Source organism: Peromyscus maniculatus, chromosome 2 (assembly GCF_049852395.1).
Source record: "Peromyscus maniculatus bairdii isolate BWxNUB_F1_BW_parent chromosome 2, HU_Pman_BW_mat_3.1, whole genome shotgun sequence".
In the NCBI taxonomy this organism is placed as follows: Eukaryota; Metazoa; Chordata; class Mammalia; order Rodentia; family Cricetidae; genus Peromyscus; species Peromyscus maniculatus.
The window spans coordinates 27,029,017-27,053,331 of record NC_134853.1 but is presented as its reverse complement, the minus strand read 5'-3'; the positions used below and the strand labels follow the sequence as shown (position 1 = coordinate 27,053,331).

At 39.3% G+C, this 24,315-nt stretch overlaps 2 protein-coding genes and 1 long non-coding RNA gene across 11 annotated transcripts in view; 1 reads left to right on the top strand and 2 right to left on the bottom strand.

Annotated features, from left to right (window-relative positions):
* Positions 1 to 14,759, bottom strand: part of Slc26a7 (solute carrier family 26 member 7) — a 127,116-nt gene extending 112,357 nt beyond the window's left edge. For both annotated transcript variants that reach the window (XM_076563870.1, XM_006983277.3), the window contains exon 1: positions 14,567 to 14,759. In XM_076563870.1, the coding sequence (XP_076419985.1) occupies positions 14,567 to 14,759 (193 nt within the window). The remainder of the gene's footprint in view (positions 1 to 14,566) is intronic.
* The window catches only part of Lrrc69 (leucine rich repeat containing 69), a 129,984-nt gene continuing 120,345 nt past the window's right edge, over positions 14,677 to 24,315 (bottom strand). For 6 of the 8 annotated variants that reach the window (XR_013048983.1, XR_006069260.2, XR_006069261.2 and 3 more), the window contains one exon: positions 17,371 to 17,552. The gene's annotated coding sequence lies outside the window, so the exon portion shown is untranslated. Of the gene's footprint in view, positions 14,790 to 17,370; positions 17,553 to 17,572; positions 18,412 to 24,315 lie in introns of those variants that run through there. The other 2 variants (XM_076563871.1, XM_076563873.1) reach the window with 2 other exon arrangements.
* LOC143271807 (uncharacterized) lies at positions 15,421 to 20,221 on the top strand. Its single transcript, XR_013048984.1, has 4 exons — positions 15,421 to 15,566; positions 18,551 to 18,618; positions 19,402 to 19,433; positions 19,660 to 20,221. It is a non-coding gene; the product is annotated as an uncharacterized LOC143271807 (long non-coding RNA).

Below are 24,315 nucleotides of genomic sequence, written 5' to 3'. Positions count from 1 at the left end.
AGGTTATATGAGAGACACACAAGCCTGGTAGAAAGGAAATGTAGGAAACTACCACTGGTGCCCGGGTGACAGCAGTGGAGAGAGAAAGGCAGCACAAGTACCAGAGTGGTTCACACCGGCAAACATATCAAAGAATAAATCATCTCCATGACACGTGGTTAAGGTACACATGTCACATAGCCAAAGGCTGGATGTGAGCAGAGAGTGCCAGAAACTCTCTCTCCCTCTCTCCCTCTCCCTCTCTCCCTCTCTCCCTCTCTCCCTCCCCCCCCTCTCTCTCTCACACACACACAAATACATAAATAGGTAGGAGATAGATAGATAGATAGATAGATAGATAGATAGATAGATAGATAGATAGATAGACAGATAAAAAGACAAACAGAACTAGCACAAGCCTTGTATGCCACCTGAAGAGGATGGATAGATAAACTGAATGCAGAAAGTCTGGTGAGCATCTAAGACTAAAGAGTGAGGAATTGCCAGATGCAGAGAGAACAAAACAGCAGGACTAGAAGGAAACTGTGGGCAGAGGTCTATGGCATATCCACAGAAATAGTTTCCTGAAGAGGAGACAGGCCCTTGGAGTCTGATAAGAGGCTGTCATGACCTGAGAACAAGTACTTCCTCGGCACACAGGATATAGGAACCCAGGAGAGACAGAGAGGGGAATGAGAGAGAGAGAGAGAGAGAGAGAGAGAGAGAGAGAGAGAGAGAGAGAGAGAGAGAGAGAGAGAGAGAAATCCAACTAAATATGAAGAGAGAGGAGGCTCGAGGCATGGCTCAGCAGTTAAAAGCATGGATTGCCCTTGCAGAGGACTAAAGTTCAATTCCCAGCACCAACAGCAGGTGAATAATAACTGCCTGTAACTCTAGTTTCAGGCGATCTGACACCCTCGGGTCTCCTTAGGCACTTCGTGCAAGTGGTACACACAGACTCATGTAGACCAAAATACATAGACACAAATAAAAAAAACATTAAAATTAAAATAAACAAAAGACTTGAAAAGAATTCTCTGACCAAAGGCACAGGCATTTAATACTGTCCACATTGTAGACATTAATTAATCAGTATCTGGCTGTGTTCTCCTTCTAGTTCCACATGAGTTTTGTTTTAGCTCTGCCAGTCAGTACTACTTGACAACCCCCTCAGCCAAATTTCAAAGAAACTACAGGAATTGCAATGCCACTGGACCTACATTATTGAAGGAAGTGGGTTGAGAAGAAATGATGCTTTTACTAAATTTCCATTAAAAATCTTACTTTGAAAATTTGACAAAGATTCATGAAACCCTGAGAAAATGAAATTGGAAGAAATGAAGACTGTAAAGTAGAATCACTGAATGTGTAAATACAAGAAAAATGTGATGCATGCATCTCATCACCAAGAGCAGCAAAAACATGACAAGCCTCCCTCGGAAAAGACCAATCAAGAGATGATGTACTTGTGTGAGAAAGCCGACTTCTAAGAAGTAGAACATTTTAAATTATATTATCAGAATAGAGTGTCTTCCTTACAAAGCATCCCTGGGGTACCGAGGTCAAGACTGGTATCACCTGGTTCAAGCCAGATGGGAAGACACATGATGAATGTCACAGATAGAAATGTTAGAATTAGGAACATCTGAAGCTATGGCCTTGGTTAAGGGTTCAAAGAATTGCTTCTGCAAAGCTTAACCCAAGTGGAGAGAGGAATATTCAAATGTGATCCCAAACAAATGTTCTAACACAGCTTCTAATATCAATGGCCCAGTTTCTGTTTAGGGGATAAAGATGGTCACTCCATGACCACATGCAAGCTTAAAAAGAAGTAATAACCTTAGCCCTGGAGGGATGATTTATAAGAATTTTGATGAGCATCTGATACTACCATTCCTATTATCTTCTGGATCTTCAGTTATAGAATCTAGGATCAATACATAATGCATCACATTATAATAAAAATTACTTCATGTTGAAATGTCAAATACATTCAATTAAATAATAAAATGCAAAAACAAGTTAATGGTGAAATTGCCTTTTCAAACAACTTTAAATCTCAATAAATTATTGTTTGAAAATGACCGATATCACAGAACTTTCCCTTGACAATTCTACCTTTTGTGTGTGTGTGTGTGTGTGTGTGTGTGTGTGTGTGTGTGTGTGTGTGTACAGGTTCATGAATATGTGCCCATGCATGTGTACATACATGTACATGGGTGTGTGTGCATGAGGATGTCAGAAGTTGATGCCACGTTTTCCCTGGGGTCTCTCACTCAACTTAGAGATCAATGGTTCCATGTCACTGTCTAGACAGCACGCTGTAGGGGTTCTTCTTCTCTCTGCCTCATCATTGCTGGGATTACAGGCATGTGCTGTACCTTTTTACATGCATACTGGGGATCTGAACTCATGTTCTTTTGCTTGCACAGCAAGCGTTTTACCAACTGAATTACCTCCTCAGCACTGACACATCTACTTTTTAATATTTCCAGAAGAATGGATGCTATATCATCACACTCATAACTGAGAAACAACTATATTGAAGGTCGCAGTGGAGTAGGGTGAAATCATCGCGTCATAGAAAGAATCTATAGCACACATGAGACCATGTGTGTAATAGGACACTCCTTTGCAGAGTGGGGTTTAATTTTCTTTTCAAAGTAGATTACACACAGCCATCTTACTCTGCAGGGCTTAATTTCCTAAGGATAATCTATCTACTCCCAGAGAGGATTAGTTAGCTCATATGATTTAGGTGGATAAGTATTCTATACCAAACACTAAGGCCCTTACGAAAATGAGGAAATCCCAAACAAGAGAAGAAGTACACACACAGTGCCAATCTCTTGCTCTGAGCAAAACTGAGGAGCCACTGCCCGCATATACCATGGCACACTGCCACCCTCTAGGCTGGTGCTTTTTCCCACACCGTGCAATCCAAGCAAAAGTGATCTGAACACCCACTGCCATATGAAAGCCTCACCTACGGCAATTGAGGCCTTGCCACACACTAACTAGAAACCCAGAGCAGACTCCCGGGTCTGTCAACACTGCTAGCTCCCTAAACTGTAACTCAGACCCCTTTGTTCACAGAATCTTAGGCAAGTTCAGCTCTTGAGTTGCTTCCACACTAAGTAAGTTTCATCTTTTTTTGTTCGGTCTTCAAGCTGACACTCGGGTGATAAACTTTATACTCCTATTTCCAGGTGGCTGAGTTTGTCTTAAGCAGCATTCCTGAGCCTGACACTAGTCTTAGCTCAAAGTTTTGCATATGTAAAAACACGATTGTCACCTCAAAGATGGGCTTATTCCAGAGCCAAATATGAGTGACTGTGGCCTAGGAATGCGGATTTAGATTATGCCCAAGGTGTTAACAGTTCCATGAAGTTTTTGTACTCACAGGACAAAGAAAGCTATAAATCGTGGCACTTTTCAAAAACACTGGTAGGAACATGAGAGAGGTAGGATGTATCAACGCAGAGAGAGCCTCGGATGCTTCAGGTGGCACTTCCAGCACTTAGGTTGGTGGAAGGTAATGGTCCGCTGAGTTAGTACATTGCAAAGGAAAACTAGTGCACTATATCTACATTCCAAATGACTTACCTAATGGTCACAAAGCAATTAGGTCAGGTACACAGGGAGACAGTAACGGCTATTAAGAGGGCTAACGATGGCACGAGATAGTGTGACTCTAGACCTGCAGCATTCCAAACTTTGCAGTCACTGAAGTTCTGATGACTGAATCAGCCTTGCAGAGGTTCATCTGAAGGGGCAGCTTCTGTTTAGGAACTCTCATTTACAGTTCTGTCCTCTCAGAACAATGCCACAACCTTGGCCCGAGGGTGGAACAGAAGATGGCAGATTCCCCCTTCTATCCACCACCTTCTCCGTCTCCTCTCAGGAGGAACGCTGATAATTACAGGAGTCACAGTTGAACAGACCGAAGAAGACACTTCCTAGGAGGAGGTGATCCACATCCTAGGGGTGTCTTTTATCTCTTCTACCATTTTATCCTGTGTCGAGCATGAGGAGACGATAAGGGCTCACCTAAGAGCCAGCTCTAACGTGTTTGCCTTGCATTTGCCACGGCACCTTCAGACCTTAGCTCTGTCAGGCCTGTCCTCCCCAGCTTCGACAGAGCTGTGCTCTGCCTGCTGACTCAGCTAACAAAGCAGTTGTCCTTCTCCAAAGACCCCTGTGGACCCAGCTTGTAGAGAGTCCCTCTGTGGGAAGACTAATGAATAGGAACCTGTTTTCTAATGCCATATGTCTATATTTAACCAAACCTTGGTAGTTTTCTAATAGTTACTTTCTTCCCTCCATTGGTTCAATTTCTACCACCAACCATTCATTTTATGCTATGTTATGTTATGTTATGTTGACAAGAGTGTACTAGTCTTAATGTTCCTGAATAAAAACAGAATTTTTTGGCAGATTCCTGGGTTATATAATCTATTCAAGGTCAAAATCGGCTGAAACCAATCCTCCACCAACCTTCAATAAAAAAAAGGTTCCCGCCCTTACAAACCAACAGCAGAATGGTATATTCAAGGTTGTAATAACAAGATCATATTCTCATATACTTTTGTACACATTTCTGAGGAAAGAAAAAATAATAAGCCCCTTGTAGATAGATTATTGTCTTATACTTTTCTGTCTCTTCCCAAGAACATAGCAAGGGATTATATATTCTGCCAAATATTTTTAATAGAAATGAATAAAGAACCGTAGTGAGGCATATCTTAGCATTCTTGAAAAAAATTTTGTTATGGTGGGTACTTCTAAAAATTGCACATACAAAATTTAAACCCAAGCTGTGTGGGTAATGGTGAAAGTTATTTCCATCTGGCAATTAGTTTGTGGTGGTCTCAGCTATATTATTAGCAAGGCACAACATAACCAGCTGTCTGGTCACACTATCAGCAAGCTGGTGGTTAAATAACATTCTAAGTGGGTCTCCCAGAGTAAATTTACACATAGTCAGGAGCCATGAATTTATGAAAACAAATTCCTACAGACACATAATCTTTTCTTCACAAATAAGTGTTTAATCAAAGGTCAAAAGTCCTCATTAGTGAAAAGGTTATATAAATCACATCCTATTTCTATGCTATAACTTCCTACACCCTTGAGATTGCACAAGCATGAAAATAAAGAATTACTATGATCCAGGATCCTCAGGATTAATAGACCCAGGAGCTTGAACATTAGAAATTTTTGTAGACTGAAAGCTTCTCCTTTTTCCCAAAATGACTCTGAATTTGAAAAAACAACAGACAGGCAAGATGTGAGAAGACACCCTAGTGAAAAAAAAAAGGAATATGTGGGGTTCTGAAGGTAGAAATGTTGGCTTGGGTGTCAGAGAGATCTGTATTTAAACGTTTCTTCTGCTATATAGAAACTATGTAACAGATTGTTGAATTCTTAAGATTGTTATAATGATCAATGTAATCTTTAAGGAAGATTTATCTCATTGTGTGTCATATTTTGAGCATTTGGTGAAGGTGAGCTGTATTTCTATTGCAGCGGAAGTTGCTGCAAAGACAATGGGCACCGGTTGGAGAAGGAGTTTTAGAATGTGGTTAATAGAATATGGCTGATAAGAGGGAAGGTGAGCACAGATCATTTCCAGGTTTCCGGCATTGATAACTAGGTAGATGAAGGTAGCTTTCATAGAGGATAAGGACTGGGCTGAGGAGAGAAAATAAAGCACTAAGTTTAAGTATGTCACGGGGAAACATTGAGATGGTCAAAAAACAACTGGATAGTTATGTCTAGTTTAAGGAAGAAAAAATATTGAGCTGCAAATCTACTTCCACAATGTACTATCAGAAAACATACAACTGAACCACGAAAATGGGCCAGCTCATGAAAACAGAATGTTCAGAAAGTGAAGAAAACATGATCAAGTACAGAAGCAGGAGAAAAACACTTGACTGTGCCTTTTATTTAGAAAAATAAGTGTTAAGATGAGATAGGGGTCTGGGACTATAGATCAATTAGTAGGGTGCACATAAACCCAGCATAAATGGAGCTCTTACTTCCGTGTCCAGCATTGTATAAACATTGAGTGTGTTAGTGCATGAATGTATTTTATAACTCAGGAGGAGGAAAGAGGAGAATCAGAAATTCAAGGTCCTCCTCGGCTACACAATGAGTCACCCCTCACCCCAGAGAGAGAGAAAGGTGAAACTCTGCTATGGAGGCTAAAGGTGGGTAGCAATAGAGTTGTGTCCTGTGGGAAGATATCTCTGACGTTAGAAAAGTTAGAAGGGGCATGCATTGCTTTGCTGCACTCAGAATGGGGAGTCAGTTGACATCTACAACTGTGCTCTGACCTGGGAATGGTGAGGGTACAAGATGCACCCAATCTGATAGAAGAGGGCAGAGCTCAGAGAGAAGGGACCAAACAAAATGAAGAAGAGTTTCAGTGTGTTAGTCCTGGTTACTAATTCGGGGACACGCTCTTTGTGCCTTTTATAGCCTCACTGAAACCCTTTAACCTGTGCTGTGCCTGCTAATGGGTAAACTCATTCACTGCTGCTCAAGCCAGGATTAAATCGGACATCCCTTCCTTCTCTCATCCTAAGATATGGTGACAGTCTGGGAGAGACCCCTTGGGGAAAGAGCAATGGCACAGGACACATGTTTCTCCATCAGCAGAGCGCTCGCTGGTTTCATCCACACACACTGGGCTTGATCCAACAAGCAACATGCACAAACCATCATGGGAAAGGGGACCGATGAGAGAGAGAGTCCTCAGTGACTATGCATCCCCACTCAGGTTGTGTTTTACACACACACACACACACACACACACACACACACACACACACACACGAGATGGTAACATAGAATGAACTCTTACAAGCTCATGTTGGAATCTGTCTTAGCAATGCTAGAAATGGGAGCAACAAAACAATAGTTCTGAGCCTCGAAGTCGGGACCTTATGGGAATATAAAGTGCAATAATATTTGTCCTGCTCTGTTTCATACAATTAGAAACAATTTGCCTAACACATTCAGCTTGTGATAGCACTAAAATGTGTCATTAACAATCAGAAGAAACCAAACCAGGATAAGAAAAAAAAGTGCCTGCATACAAATAAAAAGACGGTGTGTCACCAAGAATGTTTCTCTCTGTTCTGATCTTTGCTGTACTGGCTTCATCGTCAAGTTTGAGGGTCCAAGGAAGACGTCCAGGTGCACCATCCTCATTGTCATCGGGCCCAGCATGAGGGGAGTCATCCTTTCATGACGTCCACATATGTGGCAGTTCCCAGGCTAACTTACTGAACCACATAGTTGTTTTTATTGTCCTTCCCATGTAAAAATGATAAATGACTAGTCTGCAGTGTTGTAAACCCCTGCCCTGTGTGTAGAGGGCAGCTCTCTTTCCTGAATTAGACATTGACCAGAAGCATGGAAATGTGCCAGTCACCAAGTCTTGAGCCATAGTTAATATAAGCCAAATGTAATCTAACTGTAAGTAGGTCTGATGCCCCACATGCAGTGCACGGAAGGAGAGAGAGAAAGAAGGAAAGAGGGGGAGGAAGAGAAAGTCAGAGACAGATGCAGAGAGATGGGTGGGGGAGAGGCAGGAGAGAGAAGAATAAACACAGTCAATGTGTCTAGGCTTGGACACTGCCTCCAGAAAAACATGATATAATTATTTCAGATGATACCCAGATACCATTGTTGAAGTCTCACCAGTCTCAGTGTGGTCCCAATTGGCCCACAAAGCAGAGAGTTTTATTCTAGGCACATTCAGGCCTCTGATAAAAATGGACTTTATCATTAAAGGCAGAAGTAATATCTCACTTAGCCTACATGTACTAAAAATGGAAGAGGCCTTCTTCCCCCAAACAAAGGGGAGGTTCAGGTCCTAAAAACATCAGGGATGAAGCCTCACTGGCAAACATGGAGGCCAGAAACCATACAGTAAAGACTACAAAAGCCATCTTCTTAGTCCTCAACTTAGTATAATTATCGGAAATCTTGCCACAATTTCAATACCTACCAAGGAAGTGCTTTTCATGCATGTAGTTTTAAACATTTTAGTATTTCTTTAAAACAGAATCATCATCCTTTTATGTTGAAGAAAAATAAAATCATAAATGTTAAGTGAAATCTGGAGCTATCATTTGGGAAGGAAGAAATGGGACGGGAGAAGGGGGTGGAGAAGGAGAAGCAAGCAAAGCATCGCTAGGTGCCCTGTAGATTGTTGTAGAGGACACAGACACTGTGCCTGGACTTCCTTAGGAGTACCTGGCTGCCGCTGGCTACCTTCCAGCAGGAAGGTAAGCATGATTTCAGGAGCCAGCTAAGTTAGAAAGGCATAGCTACTGATAGAATTCTGTGTCCCTGACCCTGAGGGATGTTGGGGGGAACCCACCCAGATAAGCCTTTAGTCTCTGCAGGGCAGTAGGCTTCAGGAATTCCCACTTACTTGGGAGTACAATTCAGCCCAACTTCTATACATGTGTCTTGGTGACAGTACTAACTACCATTTATTCTGCATAATTATTAGGAATATCCATCCTTGTTCTACCACCCAAAATGTCGAGGTTCAATCATCAGGTGACTCTATTGCAGCCTCGGGTTTTCCTAAGTTGGGAACAACAAATCTAGGTGACTCCTCAAGTACAAGGCTAAGCACTCCCACGGTCCTATTCAGCAGCTTTGGTTCTCACGGGATGAGTTGTACACTCACACTCTACGTTTCCTTCTTCTCTCTATGCTTGATTTTCCATGTTGCAAATAGTCACACCAGAGCAGCCATGCAGCCTAGAATGTGAGCAAAATATTCTGCAGACAGTGCTATGCCTGTTGGTTTGCAAGTCATGTGGGTAACAACTCCAGGGGCTTGCATTCACTACAGATGTTTGCTCGTCTATAAGAGGCATTCAGAAGTGAGGCTATCTGGGCATTGGTTAATGAAGACTGCCTATAATAAGTAGCTCTTTCCTGGGAACACTAATAAGTTATAAAAGCTCCTGAATTTTAAAACTATTTTACACCTACAAGTAGTTCCTAGAAAACATTTTATTGTGGTGAAATAACGGCAAGAAACTTACAGAATCAACTAACCTGGGCACGTAAGGGCTCAAAGAGACTGAACCAACAGTCAGGGAGCCTGTATGTAGGTACACTGCATATATATATTACAGTTGTGTAGCTTGGTACTCTTATGGGACTCCTACTAACAGTGGGACCAGGGGCTGTTACTGACTCTTTCACTGACTTGGAACCCTACTCCTCATACTGGGTTGCCTTGCCCAGCCTTAACACACGGAGAGGTGCTTAGTCTTACTACAACTTGACTTGTCATGTTCTATTGATATCCATGGGAGACCTGCCCTTCCCTGAACGGAAGTGAAGGAGGAATGGATTGGGGGGTGAGAACAGAGGAGTGTGGGGAGGGGGATTTAGGGGAGAGAAGGGATGGGAAACTACAGTACGGATGTAAAATAAATAAATAAATGTAAAAAAATGTATAGGGTAAAGAAGACACCATCAATATAGGAATGTATTGGCCCAGTTCCCAGGCCTATCAGTTCCACGATGTGGTTTAAGAACCTATGACTACATAATCTCCCTATAAACATTTTATGTAAGGTCAGGTTCAAAGCATTTTGCCATAGACAGTTTCTTGCAAAGAAAACAAATCCAGCTAGCTGCAGGGTCAGCAGATGCCGGGGATGCTGGGAGGGTGTCAGTGGGTCAGTGGATGGTGGGCTCAAGAACCACCCTGTCACAGTGCAGTGAGGAACAGCTCCCCCACACGGGAATACAGGCTCTGGGTTGCCACCTCCTCCCTCTTTCCAAAGGAAGGCACTTGAATTTTTATATGACATATTCATCTTGTTAGTGTTGGTTGGACAAAAATAATTAACCTTATTTGACACACCAGGACAGGTCTCACGCCCAGGAATGGTCAGCCAATGCAAACTGGACTTGATTGGCTGAAGAGAGACAGAGAAGGTGTGGAAGAGAGGAACAGAAGAAGGGAGAGAGGGAGGCACGGAGACAGACAGCATGAAACTGGGGAGTGGGTATCTGGGAAAAGTTTGAAGGAGGGGATGGATATGATCAAAATGCACTGTAGGAAATTATCAAAGAATTAACAAAAACTATTTTGAAAACAAAAAATTAAATAACCCGCATTGTTTGGGACAAAGAAATGAGTCTTTAGCAGATTGGTCTAGAAGGATACAAGAAGGTGGAAGAGCCCAATTGCTCACATTTTAATGTCTTTTCACTGCTGGTATATTTCTTACATTTATTTTCAAAGCATCAGATTTAAATTGAATTCAACAGCCTTCCTACGGTGTCAGCAAGCCACAATAGGACAAGCAGGGCCTTAGGGAATGCCTTAAATCTTTCAATATTTACCTACAACCGACTTCCTGTGCTAGGTAATATCCAGGTTGGTAAGAACACAAAGAGGAAAACACTGTCTTTGTTTTCAGAGTTCACAGACCATGGAAAGAACTCTATCAGAAGTTTACAATACCATGTATTAAATAAAGCCTATCACAGAGATATGTAAAAAGGACAAAGGGAGGAGGAGGAAAACATTCCTCCTCCCAGGAGACAGAGGAGGGATTCTAGAGGGGGAGCTCTCCTTTAGTACAGCTTGATACAGTGAGGCCCAGATTATTAACCATTTAATAAGACATGCTGAGTAATTCGTTTTTTTTATTCTAGCAGAAATAGATGGGTATTAAGGAATTATGCACAGGGAAGCAAGATGACCGGCCTGTTGTGTTTGTATTAGTACACTGGCAGATCTTCAGGAGGCAGAGCAGACAGTGAAGAGCCACAAGGCAATGTCTTAAGTAATTCAGCCCATTAAGAAGCACCAAGGACATGAAGCAAAGCTACTTGACTGGAAAGATAACGTTATGGCTGAAGAAGCTCCATTTTATGCCAGGCATCCATGTTGGTGCCCACCAGCCATTTGTCTCTGACTCCAGTCCCTGGAAGATAAGTTCCCAGTGACCCTCACTCAGTGACCCCCACCCAAAAGTGTACAGCCGTGACTATCTACTTGTTATGCTATAATTAACTGCTTTTTCTGCTTCTGTAACTTGCTTCCACAGATACCCAAGGATTGTTTTGAGTTGCCTTAACCACTTAACCTGGCAAAACAGAACAGTTTTTCTTGCTTGCATAGATATTGAAGATCTTGTGGTTTCCTTCTTTAAAAGTCCTTTCCCCCACCCCTTCTGCATGGCAATCTCAAATTTGGCTCAGAGATTGTTTATCCTGGTACTAGCTAATCAATAAATCTTGTAATTATAATTGGATTGAGTCTATGGTCCTTCCCCAGGGGTCACAAACTCCATAACAATAACCAGAGGACAGACATCAAAGAACTTGGTGACTGGCTTTTGTCAGGAGAAAGGGGCGAGTTCGGAATGTCAAACAGGACTCCCTCTAAGCAAAAGCCAGCAGGAGACTCTGAAGCCAGGTTACTTGAGGTCAAATGTCTTTCACACTTATTTTCTGTGTGGCTTCAGGCAACTTACTTAGCCGCTCTGCTCTAGACCTCCTTTTGGTATATATGCCAAGAGATCTCTTGACAGTGTTATACATTTGTGCCTTTTATTATTGCTTACTGTAATTCTGGCTGGGGTAGTAATATCTAGTGTTTGTTTTAGAAGACCAAATGTTCCATTTGGAGTGCTTTTAGATCAGTTCCCTAGTGATAGGGTGAGCAGTCTGGCATCTGGTGTGCTTCTAGAACAATCTAGGTTGGTGTAGATTAATATATGGCTCTCAGATTGAAAAGAAAGCTTCTGTAGCATAGTGATGGTGTTAGAGTCCTTTATGCAGATAAGTTATCTACAGAGCTTTCAAGCATAGGGCCAGGGTTTGAATCTCTAAGATAGGGATGTCTGATAAATATCTCTAAGATGTTGGATAGGAAGCAGAGGAGGCAAAAATCTATAAACGTTCATTAGAACAGATGCCCAAATAAATAGGAGGGGGGAAAAAAAACAGAAGAAAGAGGTCTAAAAAACAGCCCACAGGAACGGCAACAGAGGAACCCAGTATATGAATAACATCTATCTCACAGTTAGAAAGTCTTGAATAAAATAATTTAACATGACCGTGGTATCACTCAGGATACTTTTCATTATCATGGCTTTGACTCCACTTCTAAAGATAAGAGAAAGGAAAAGTGATTTCTAGGTGGAGGCATATTGTTTTTCAGGATTTATAGGTTAAAAGACATTGAGTTCAAAAATTCCTTATAATTCAACTGCATTAAATGACTTAAATACTGCTTTACATATCAGTAACGTCAAAAGGGATCTGTTTCTATTGTTTACATTACAGTACAAGAGCAAACCTTATCCCTTCTTTCTTCTAATCTCCCTAAAGAGACAGGGCTGATCACAAGCACCGGCGTCCAGCAGAAGAGGAAGTCTATGTCTGCATGGCCCCCTTGATGTGCTTTTCTGCTCACTTCTGCTTTCACTCTAAAATTTCAGGGATGAAACCTGAATACGGACCTCATTTGAAGAGAAAGACATTCAGACTTTTCCAAAGAAATGTCTCCTATTACAAATAACATTGGTGTTACAAAAAGTCCGATGCTTTTGGCAGTAGAGAGTATAAAGCGAAAATGTTGAGCATGTTGGCTTTGGACCCGAGTCCTGACTCCACCACGTCCCAGGTATGAGGGCCTGAGAAATGTTCCTTGTAAAGCCTCCATTTCCTCCCACAGAAAGGTTGCTGTTAACTCTGGATTATTTCAACTAGTGGGTCTGTAGCAACACATAGTGGCTTCCTAATATTTTACTTTTGAACACTTCACAGTAGAAGAGATTGAAAGAGATTGAGAAATGCATTTTTAAAAGGTACTTTGAAGAAGAGTTCATCTTTTCTTACAACAGGAAAAGCATTTACATTCTTCCTAGCAGTGTAACTGTCCATTTACCGGGGACCTAGCAGTCTGATCCATTCTTCTCATGGTACCAGAGCTAAGTAAGCGTTCTGTTGTCACCAGCTGGAGGCATACCAATGCGCGTCTTCCTAATCAATGTAACACATGACCCATTAAACAGAGTCACTCAAAAGCTAAGCAAAGCTAACTAACTACCAAAGACTTACACATAAACCATATCCTAATGATGAGCCCAGGGAAATTGCACCACATCCTCAGATGTTCTTGGTCACTGGGTGTTTTTCAAAAATAACAAAACAAATACTGCTAAAATCATAATTGTTCCTCTTTCATTTTATATCATTTTATATTGAATAGACACAAAATAAATGTATGGGATATGGTGAAACTATCCAGTCAGGGAGGGGAACCTGTTTAAGTCCATCACCTAACTTTTCAAGTGACATGTAGTGTTTCATCTGGAATTTAAAATCAAATACAAGAAAGGCTAGAAATGTTCTGACCTGTTATTAACTTTGCATTTTTTAAAGATTAACTATGCTTTGCTGTTGGCAAAATGGTCATTAAAAATACAACACAGAGTTAAGCAGTAAAATTGGACCCCATAAAGTATGATAGTATTGTGGCTCTTAAAGGCCCCTGTGCAGATGTTCCTAATCAGACTGCAAACACAAATACACAACCAGTTTGTTCCAGCTACAGAATAATTTCATTAAAAGCATGCTTATAATTGAACAGAATAAATAATAGTTAAGGCCAGGGAGGTAGTGAGACTGCAGGGAAATATGATCCCAAGGAGTCTTTGCCAAGAAAACTGTTCCAAAGTTTTAAAGCTGGAAAGTTGAGAAATCGGTTCCTTCCCTGGCTACAGGTAGAAAATTATTACCTGAATTAGCGAAAACCTGGATGAACATACCGTTAGGGAAAACTCACACACACACACAGACACACACACACACACACACACACACACACACACACACACACACACATCAACCTAGAATGTCTTTTTCTGATTCTGCTCTGGGAAAGTCTGATCTCTTACCCTGTTCCATTTCTTATTGAGACACAAATGCTTCAGGAAATGCAGTGCAGAAGTAAACAGGCATAAGCAGCCTGCACAAGCTCTGGGGTCGGAGGATTCTCTGTGCAAATAGTGATCTTGGCAATAAGCCTCCTTTATGTACTAAAAGCTTTGTTTCCTGCTTATAGCAAGTCCCAAGGCTACAGCAGGTAAGTGTGTGGTGCTAATTAGGCTGAAAGGTGATTGTGTTCAAAACAGGAAATATTTTATAGCTTGATTTGATGAAGGTAGGAAATTATGTCAGCACAGTTAAGTTATAAGAGCTAATTTTCCCACAATTACTGATAGTTTACTTTGAATCAGTATGAACTTTAACATTGAAAAATATGTAATTCCATTCAAGGGTTGGTGCTTAACTGCTTAATTCCTAGCCAAAAAAAAAAAAAAAGCCAAGTAATTTTAAAAGCAATTAGGAAAATCTTACAGAAATATCTACTCTTCTTATTTTCCTAATGTTATTATCTATTTTATTAAAAGTCTGTTTCATTAACTAGATTGTCACGCCTGGATCATAATCCTCATCCAAGAAGCAAAGCAACATCCATTCTGAACAAAACTGTAAACTCAAATGCAACACTTACCTTGTGTCACCTGTTGAACTGCCAACATTACCCCAGACACAGTGTCTGGAAGCAGGTTTTCCCGCAGATTGTACTGTGGTGCCCATTCCAAAATAGGTAGGCGCCTTTTACACCACTGTTTAATGTCTTCACAGTGGGGGGTGTGCATCTTGCCCCACAGCACGCTTTTCTTTTTCCTCTTTGCTCCCGTCATTTTTCAGATCCCTCCTGTAGTAGTCAACTTCTTCAGACAAGGGAACAAAAAAATCGTTGTTGAACACCTCCTTTCAATGCCAGGCTCCAATTCGTCTGTGGTTTACAATGTCAAAGCTATCCAGAAAATAATAAGTGGGAGAGGGAGAGAGGAGAGAGAAGAGAGAGGGGGAGAGAGAGAGGGAGAGAGAGAGAGAGAGAGAGAGAGAGAGAGAGAGAGAGAGAGAGAGAGAGAGAGAAGAAGAAGAAGAAGAAGAAGAAGAAGAAGAAGAGGAGGAGAGGAGAGAGAGAGAGAGACAGAGAGACAGAGACAGACAGAAAGACGTTGCAGAAACATAATGGATGCAACTAAGCAGCATGCCTTACTATGCATAGTTCAGCTAATTATTCTAGATAAAAATGATAGACCCAAACCTTGAATTCTTATCTGAATAAGAAATGATTCCTGTTAATGTAATACTTTTCTGATCTTGGAAAAGTAATGGGTTCAGTGGTGAGATGGTTACAGCTCCCTTGCCAGTAATTCCCTTTATATTCACTGTCGTCTTATGTTTTTGGCTGCATTCCTAATGGTTAATGAGGTAGTTCTGGGCGTGTGTTGGAAGTGGGCTGGGCTATGCTAATGAACCAGGAAGCACGGGGCCAGCCCAGTGTCTCCCTACAAGCTATAGCTAAGTCATGACTGCCAGAGAGATCTGCTGTACAGAATATGCTCGGAGACGACTGTCATACTTCTTTGAGGTGTATATTTTCAACATGTCTAAAAATTGCCAAATCCACAAAAGCCAGAAACCTGATAGGAGACTATGTGAGTCCTTGTCTTTTTATTCTCTGGGACACGAGGTTTTCATTCATACAAAAAACATTCAGATAGCCACTGTGTCATCTGAGGGAGGACTAGCTAGTTCTTATAAACAAACTGAAATTTCATCTCCTGGGCTAAAGAAATAAGTACCACAATGAGCAAATATTTGTGGCTAGAGTTTATTTTTCTTCTTGTCTCTGCTCATTCACTTTTCACTGATTGTCTAAGTTTTTAATTAACATACTTATGTCACTGTAAGAAAAGTTTATTGAGGAATTTGGTATCATTAAAACTATTGTTTGAAGTGGCACTCGTGTCTGTGTGTGTGTGTGTGTGTGTGTGTGTGTGTGTAATACTATCTTTTGTTGACATAACTTTTAGTAGAGTGTTGTGCTCTTAAGAATGAGTGTTACATTTTATAACAGAATAGACTGTCAAAGATTTTATTGTATTATTGTTTCCCACAGCCTCCAAAAGAATAAGCTTACATTATGATCTGAACCATTGGAATTAACCCAAAAAGCCAATATTCTAAGTAAAAACTGTGAAGCCAAAAGGAAGGAAAGCATGCATGTAGCTTGTTGCAGTGCTTTCTAAGTCCATTTGTCCAGAAACTGGGCAGCAGACGCTGGAAGCTATTAGAACAGTAAGAATTTAGGTCCCTGGATTCTCTAAAGGGCTACTGCTATGCTTTCTCCCACTATGTAAATTAAGTGGAAGAGCTACTTTCTCACCTTCCAAAATATGATATCCCTTGCTTTGTAGCTACGTGGCAATACTTTTTTCATTTTCTATGAATCCTAAATGTATAAAGATATGTACGTCTTATATGAATGTATGGAATTTATTCCATATTTTTCCAGTATTCACATCACATTAAATGTCTAACACATCAATACATTTCTAGCTCAGGGTCAGATTAAAGGTTTATAGAGAAGGAGTCTTATCAGGACTGAGATGAAGCTCAGTGGGATAGTTTTTGCCTAGCATGCATGAGGCCATTGGTTCAGTCCCTAACAAACAAAAAGAAAGAGGAAAAGAGAGACGGAAGAATCTCATTCAGAGAGGATGCTGCAAATTGTAGCATTTTAAAGTTATCATTTGATATAAAAATAGCCTCGGAAGACAAATGCAACACAATAGGACATTTAGGTGGACTTTCTTTTGCAAGTGGGCATCTCTTCCTGTGTTGTATGTACTCTGCTCAGCATATACGCACAATGAAAATCAGAAACTATGTATGCACACATTGCATATAACTTTAATTAAGATAAACATGAAATTTTTAAAATAAATCTAGGCTATAAGTTCAAACCTATGCTGAAAAAAAATGAGAAGAAAAATCATTGAAAACTTCACTGAAGTCACCAATCAATAACTATTTTGTGATTTCCAATTTTTAAGTTTCTGTTAAATCCTAGACACAAATAATTCTCCTGGACCTTTTGTGAGTAAAAGTGAATCTACACAGAACTGCCTGTATCACATCAGTGCCAGCAATTATACTAAAACATTCCTGCTCTGAAGGGGATAGAGTTGTATCAGAGCTTAGTGCTTAGATAGCTCATCAGACAGTTCCTAAGAAAATAAATCCTTCCCAAAAATCTTCTCTAAAGTTTAAATCTAGAGCTCTGCTTCCATTCTTTCCAATCCTGTATGCAGACACATTACTTAAAGCCTGCCAAAACCTTAGTCTGGAGCATGCTGTCAGTCTTATTTATAATCAGCAATACCAAACAAAAAAAGCTTTATGAGGAATTTCTTCACACACATGAAATTCTCAAAGTGACTTAGCCAGTCCATAAAGTTCATTAAGACTAATAATATTTATTTGAAAGTTCCAGTGACTAAAGGTAGTTTAATGTTCAGTATTGTATACCACCCATATGGGCCATCTCTTCCCTGAATGTCCAGTGAACAGCTATAGACATCAAAAGATTCTCTGATTGTCTTCCACTTCAGATATGGACTGACAGGAAAGTCTTCCTCCTGAAACATCATTTTGATCACATCATTAACATGTTTAAATCTCTGTCATTTCCAACATTAAACTCAAACTTATTAAGAAAAATAGTGTAATTCTTCTATCCCTCACTGCCCCCAACTAGCTTACCGTAAACTCTAATTCAACAAGTATGTATTAAATAATCACTGTGGAGGAGGGGAAGGTAAGTATTATCTACTTTAGGACTTTAGGGGGCATTTAATGTAGGAAATAGGAAAAGGTATAATTAACGTCCTCCCAGCCAAAAAAAAAATGGATAAATAAATAATGAAGTCACGCAGGACAAGCTGTATGCTCAGGCACAGGGGGATTTCCCACTGGAGGTAAATTCCTCCCATCCCACCCAGACCTTGTGTTCCAACAAGTAACAGTTCACAGGCTACCACATACTGACATCCCTAGTCACATGATCCTCTTCTTCACATCTTCAAAATATTTACTAAAATCTCCATCTTCCATGAATACTTTCCTGGATCCCCAACATTCTGATCATGCTATATGGTTAGTACTCAGGTAGCCTTCACGTTCTGGTCATGCTATATGGTTAGTATTCAAATAGCCTTCACAGGTGTAGAGCTTGAGTCATTTTTATGATATATTTTTTCTTCCTTTACATCTTTCTCACATGCTTTTCTTCTGTCTCACTCATATTATAAATACCTTATGAATCGGGTTTATTCCCACAATTTTCTTATCTTTTCCTTTATGATTTAATAAAAGGAACTGTAGACATAGCATCCACTAGGCAATTATGAGTATGGTAGTTCTGCTGAAATGACTCAAGGATCACTTAGACTGTTGGAGCATAATTGCCACACCGTGCCCCAAAATGATAGGCATCGTCTGTGAAGAGAAAGCAAGTGGAGGGAGTAGGGAGAAAATCGGGAGAGCTGTTGTGTTTGCTTGCTCAGCTTCTCCTTGCCCTTTCAAATTCTAAGAAATGCCCTTGTTTTTAACATAAGCCCTTTTCTTTATATTATAGAATCTGCATTGTGGAGAGAGGAAAGCCTGAACAGAATGTGCAGAAGAGAGGGAGAAGGCCTAAGAGAGGTAGCCACCCTCCTGGCTTGAGACTTCACAGAGGTGTAGGGTTCACATTGAGAGCGTTCAAGGCGATTTTGAAGCATACGGGAACTGGGCCAGGCCTGAGTGAGGTCAGAGTCTTTGGGGAAATATTAAGCTGCTTATAAACTGGATCACATTTACTGGGTTTTGAGAGATGTAAGTAAAGACTGGCATATGACTTTTGATTTGGGCATGATACCTCACCTGTGCAGGGGCAGGGAATCTAAAGCACTGATATGTATCCAAGTTGTCCTGGAAACACAGACTCACAGACCATAGATAACATCAGTTTCTAGCTCATGTCTACTACATGAAGTTGATCTACAGCATTTCTAATAAAAAAAAAGACACTGCATAAGGCTCAATCTGCAGGAGAAAGGGGAAGTCGAGATGAAAGCTTTTCTCTGTTCACCAGATGCAGATATTGAGATGCATCCACAAAGAGGGGTCCACTATTCTTAAGTCAATTAAACATGGTACCATCTTCTAATCAAGGCGAATTTTTATATATATAGGCATAGCTCTTAATGCAAATTCAGTTTTAATTTTCTAATGACTGGAGTTAACAAGCTTAGAAAAACAGCCTCTTCCAATTTTTGGACCTGACTATTAGAACATTTTTTCCTAATTGGTAAGCCAAGACCCACTATTTAAGATTTCTACTCTTTGGTCTTCATCCTAACCTCTGTACTATATTACAGACTCTCAGCTTCCAGCCTAATTCATTCAGTGCTACAATTTCTGAAAACAGTTCTTTGTTTTTCCTAGGAGCTGTTCATTTCCTAAATACCATTCCACATGTAAGTCAACTGCAGTCCTGATTCCACAATGTTTTCTCATAACAAACCAACCAGTCCAATCGTGAGCTCACCAACAGTAAGCCAGGTGGACTCAATAATGTGCTTAACTTACTGACTTCGATTAACTCACTGCCTTTGATTAAGGAGAACTTACAAAGCTCTTCCTTAACCTCATTTTTTCTCGTTCTGTTGTTATTTTATACTATGTGATAATGTGTGCTGACAGTCCCAGTGCTGTAGTAGGGAAGACATAGAAGGATCACTGGGATTTTCTGACCGCTGGCCTACTTTCAAGCTCAGGAAGAGACCCCGACTAACCAGGACACCGGACATTCTCCTCCAGCGACTGCATGCAAAAAGGTCATGCAGAATGTCTACTAGTAACCATACTTTAGAATAAAATTTCTTTATAAAGAATTGGGAATGGCCAAATATAATGAGTTTTTTTAATTGTGTCTAAAATGAATATTAAGGATTCATATCAAATCAAGTATACTGTCTTCACCAGTCATGAAACTTTGGTACAGAAACAAAGAAGAGAGTGAAATTTGCCCCATGACTACATTGACTCTCTGGATATATAACCCGCATTTGGGATGAATTATTATGAATAATAATCATAAAGAAAAAAGAGATCATATTGAAACTTAATATTATTCAGGAGGGAAATCCCTAAAATATTCCATAAACCCAGTATTTTCGCATAAGAGTCAGTCCCCAGCATGAATTTCCCTCACATAGTAAATAGGGTTTGACTTACTTTTAAGGGAAATTCAAAATCAATATGAATCTTGCCTCATTAGCACATGAAGTTGAAATAGCACCTCATGGTCACCCCTAATTAAAAAGACTAAAACAGCACAGTAGTCATTTTTATACCTTTATGGAAGGTGATCATTTTGGTTTTAGTCAAAAAGGATAAGGTAGTGCTAAGACCCAGGACTTAAAATTCTTGTAAGAGTCTCCCTTCCAACATTAATAGTTTCATCCGGAGACAGGTATATTCACATTAAGGTGACTTACAAAGTTGACACTGACCAAATTGTTCTCATATACACATCTAACACTAGGTCCAATGTCAAAAGCAAAGCTGAAGATGGACCTAGTAGTATAGGCTTCTAATCACAGTTATTGAGAGGCTGAAACAGGAGGATTACTACAAGTTCATACCTAACCTGGACAACTTAGTGAGACAGACCCTCTTTGAAAACAGGAAAGTGAAAAGAGACCCAAGGATACAGATCAGTAGTAGACTTTTTGATTAGTATGTATGAAGCCCTAGATTGAATCCCCAGTATTGTAATCAATCAATCAATCAAAATGAAATGTAAAGCTAACGTTACTATTATGACTTTAAAACTTTATGGCTTTGTACTGTTTGGGTGAAGATAAATGGAAAAGCACAGAGGGCTGGCGCTTGGATAAGAACTTGAAAACTATTTACTTTTACCAATATTTTTCTTCATTTTCCAATTAAATCATCAAATTACCATTATGAAATAGGTTTTTGAAATTACAGAGAAGTGTTGAATAAGCAAATCTGTTCTATACCCATATTGCTAGTTTCAACTTCTGTGCTAATACCCTGATTTCTTCTATGAAATGTTTTACTTTGCATAGTTTAGGCATCATGGTCCCCAATGTGTGTCTCTAGGACTATATATGAACATCAGCAAGCCTCCTTCTTACAGATGCTCCATAGTACACATGCTACACATGCTTCTCTATCAAGGAATGGACACTTTGGTTACTCTAAGATTTTCATTACTACAAATAACACTGAGGAAACATCTTGGTGTAAGTTTTAAACCCATATTTCTTATTACTTCCTTATAAGTAAAACGCTAGAGTCCCAGTGCCAAAGAACCATTCGTAATGATGCTATTTTATTGGCCACTATTTTTCCCATGATCCAAAAGGGTTTTTCTGTAACAAATTTTACACAAGCCCAGATCTACAATAAATCCATCTTTTGAGCTGTCTCGCTTTCTGGCTCTGTGTGTTGACTTAACATTTCATGATGTCTAGTTTCTAAACTAAGTGGTCATTTAGTAAATAGTTAAAGTACCGATGGTTGGACTTTCTATGAGACTTTAAAATCACAAAATATATATATTTTTTTCTTTTGAGATTGTTTTTACTTGATGATTTCTATTCTACAATTGACAACATAAATCAAACATGAGCTATAAGTAATGTCCAATTCCCAAAACAATCCTTAAAACACTAATCAGAACTTCTCAGCTCTCATACTTGTCTACAGAAGCCAAACTGGGTGACAGTGAGATAAAAGTAATATAAAAAGAGAACATGAATGATTATAGTAGTTATTTAACTATGGAGAGAGAGAGAGAGAGACAGAGACAGAGACAGAGACAGAGACAGAGGCTGGAAAAATGGTTTAGCAGTTAAGAGAATGTGAGAATGTACTGGTCTTTCATTCCCTAGCACACACATGAAGATTTTAAAATTGCCCATAACTCCACCTCTAGGGGATTCAATGCCCCTTTCTGACATCCACAGGCATCAATCACCATGCATGTGGTGCACATAATCTTATATGGGCACATACACATCTACATAAAATAAAATAAATACATACATAAATATAGCTTTAAAATATAGAAAAGTTCTCAAGCCATTTTAATTCAATAAAAACTCGGTACATTAAGAAACTTTTAGATCTTAAACAGAGAATTTCATCCAGTTCTAGAAACAGCAAATAGGTAAAGCATCATATTTTTATTTCCCTGATTAATTAGTGGCACAAGTGAGATTTACCCTAGAAATTTCAAAGTTTACATTGCATATGAATTGTAATATTCATTGCCATAGCCCATATATTACTGGTAGTAAAAATTCATCTGTTCAAGCAATAAATCAACCTACAAGGAATATTGCTATTTATTCATGTCAAAAGAAGCATACAGAAAAGAAACGTTTGGAGTGCCATGCTATGGAGCCAGACAACCAACTAGCACAGCTTTGGCAAGCAAAGCTGAAACTAAATGCCAACTTCTCAAGGTCTTTGAAAGGAACATTTAGATAAGTCGGTACCAAGGACAACGCTCGGCATATGGGAGAGGCCCTGATAAATTCTAATTGTTAGCTCTCACAAATTTCTTTCACCATTTGCTAAGATAATTTGAATCATGTTCAAGACTTTCAACAGTTTTGAGCTGAGGTTTTAATATGCCTTTAAACATTAATATGTAAAGGTATAATACCATAAATGTCTCGTTTCCCATTATTATTCAATTTGAATGATTTTCTTCTTCTCCTGGGGTGAACAATCTTACCTAGATTGTAATTTTCTGTAAATCTATCTACTTAGTCCCTTAAGTTAATGACAACTCAAATCTACTTCCATTTGTGTCAATGCAGATGGGTTTGTTCTTAAACTGGAAAGCTGAAATATATGATGTCAAGATGAATTCTAAAGCAATCAATCATGTTCAGTAAAAAATTTGCATAAATTTATTATAGGTGTCTGGCATAGGTATTAGTGGGAGTGACCCTGAGTGTGGTATGGATTTATGGTTATTGTTCTGGAAATTTTAATTTAAACAATTGCCTTAGCAAAAATATTCTCCCTCATTTTATCTCTAAATCTCTTTTAACAAATTGTGATTCTCTGTATAATCCGTGAAAATGACAGTTTAGTGTACTTCGAGACTAGTGTCAAAGTGAGAAAAAATTAATGTGGTCAGTAGCCCATTGTTCATATACCTGCCAATCCTTCTAGATGCCAACAAAGAAAAGATTTATTGAGTATCTACTAACCTGTGCTCAAATGAAATTTTCAACCTAACTAAATACTACTACTAATATTTTCTATTCCATGACTGTTGTTACTATCTGAAGCCATTGTTTTGATAGGCTGCTATATAAGTGTCTAAGATGATCAGAATGTTTTATAATACATCAGCTCTCTATGAACTTCTATAGACTAGCCAAGCCTACAAAAGTCCCAAGAATGAGGAGATGTTATAGTTTATGAACTATAGTTTATAGTTTATAGTTATAGTTTATGTTATAGTTTATAGTTATATTTAACACAGCTGAGATCTTAAGAGTCATTAAAACCTAGGGCCCAGAGCTCAACTTCTAAACTAACCCTCAAAGAATTGATACTTGAAATTAAGAATATGGTACAAAGTATGCATGAAACTTCCTACACTCTAGTCAGTATATTGAACAGAAAATGCTCCAAAATGAGAATGTAAAGTGACTATATCACAATCCTCAAGAGAGCTATTTATAACATGCTGACCTACTCTGTATATGAGACAAGGAAAGCATTTTTTTTTCTCTCAATCTCCTTCTCACAGGCACAGCCCAATAGCAATATGGTGATTGCAGTTTACCAAATGAGTTGTAAATCCAAGAAGGATGTACTTTTTTTTCAATCCCATGATGATCAATTCAGGAAACCAAGATAGGAAAAATGGAATACAATTCCTTTTCTGTTAATCTCTAGGTCTCGGGAAAAACTTAAACCTTTAGTTGATAATACAATCAGACTGAAAACCAAACATAGAGAGATTCATGAACAGAGAAGAAACTGAGTAACATGGTGAAATATTTGCAGTCAAAGAATGTTAATGAGGAATGTTTCCATGTGATTTGGTTTTTGATGATACTGTTATGAGAGAAATCAGGAATCATTCAATCACTCACAAGAAAGGGGATGATAAATCATAATAAATATTATCAAGAGAAATAATATGGGTAAGGGAAGGATTAGGAAAGAGAAGGTGGGTGATTAAAGCAGTATGGAATTTAACAACTCAAAAGTTGCTAAGTGACCCTGAGGAAAACAGTTTTACTACAGTAATGGGTAAAGAAAATAGACGGCACTTGGCTGAAAAGAAGAGAGTGC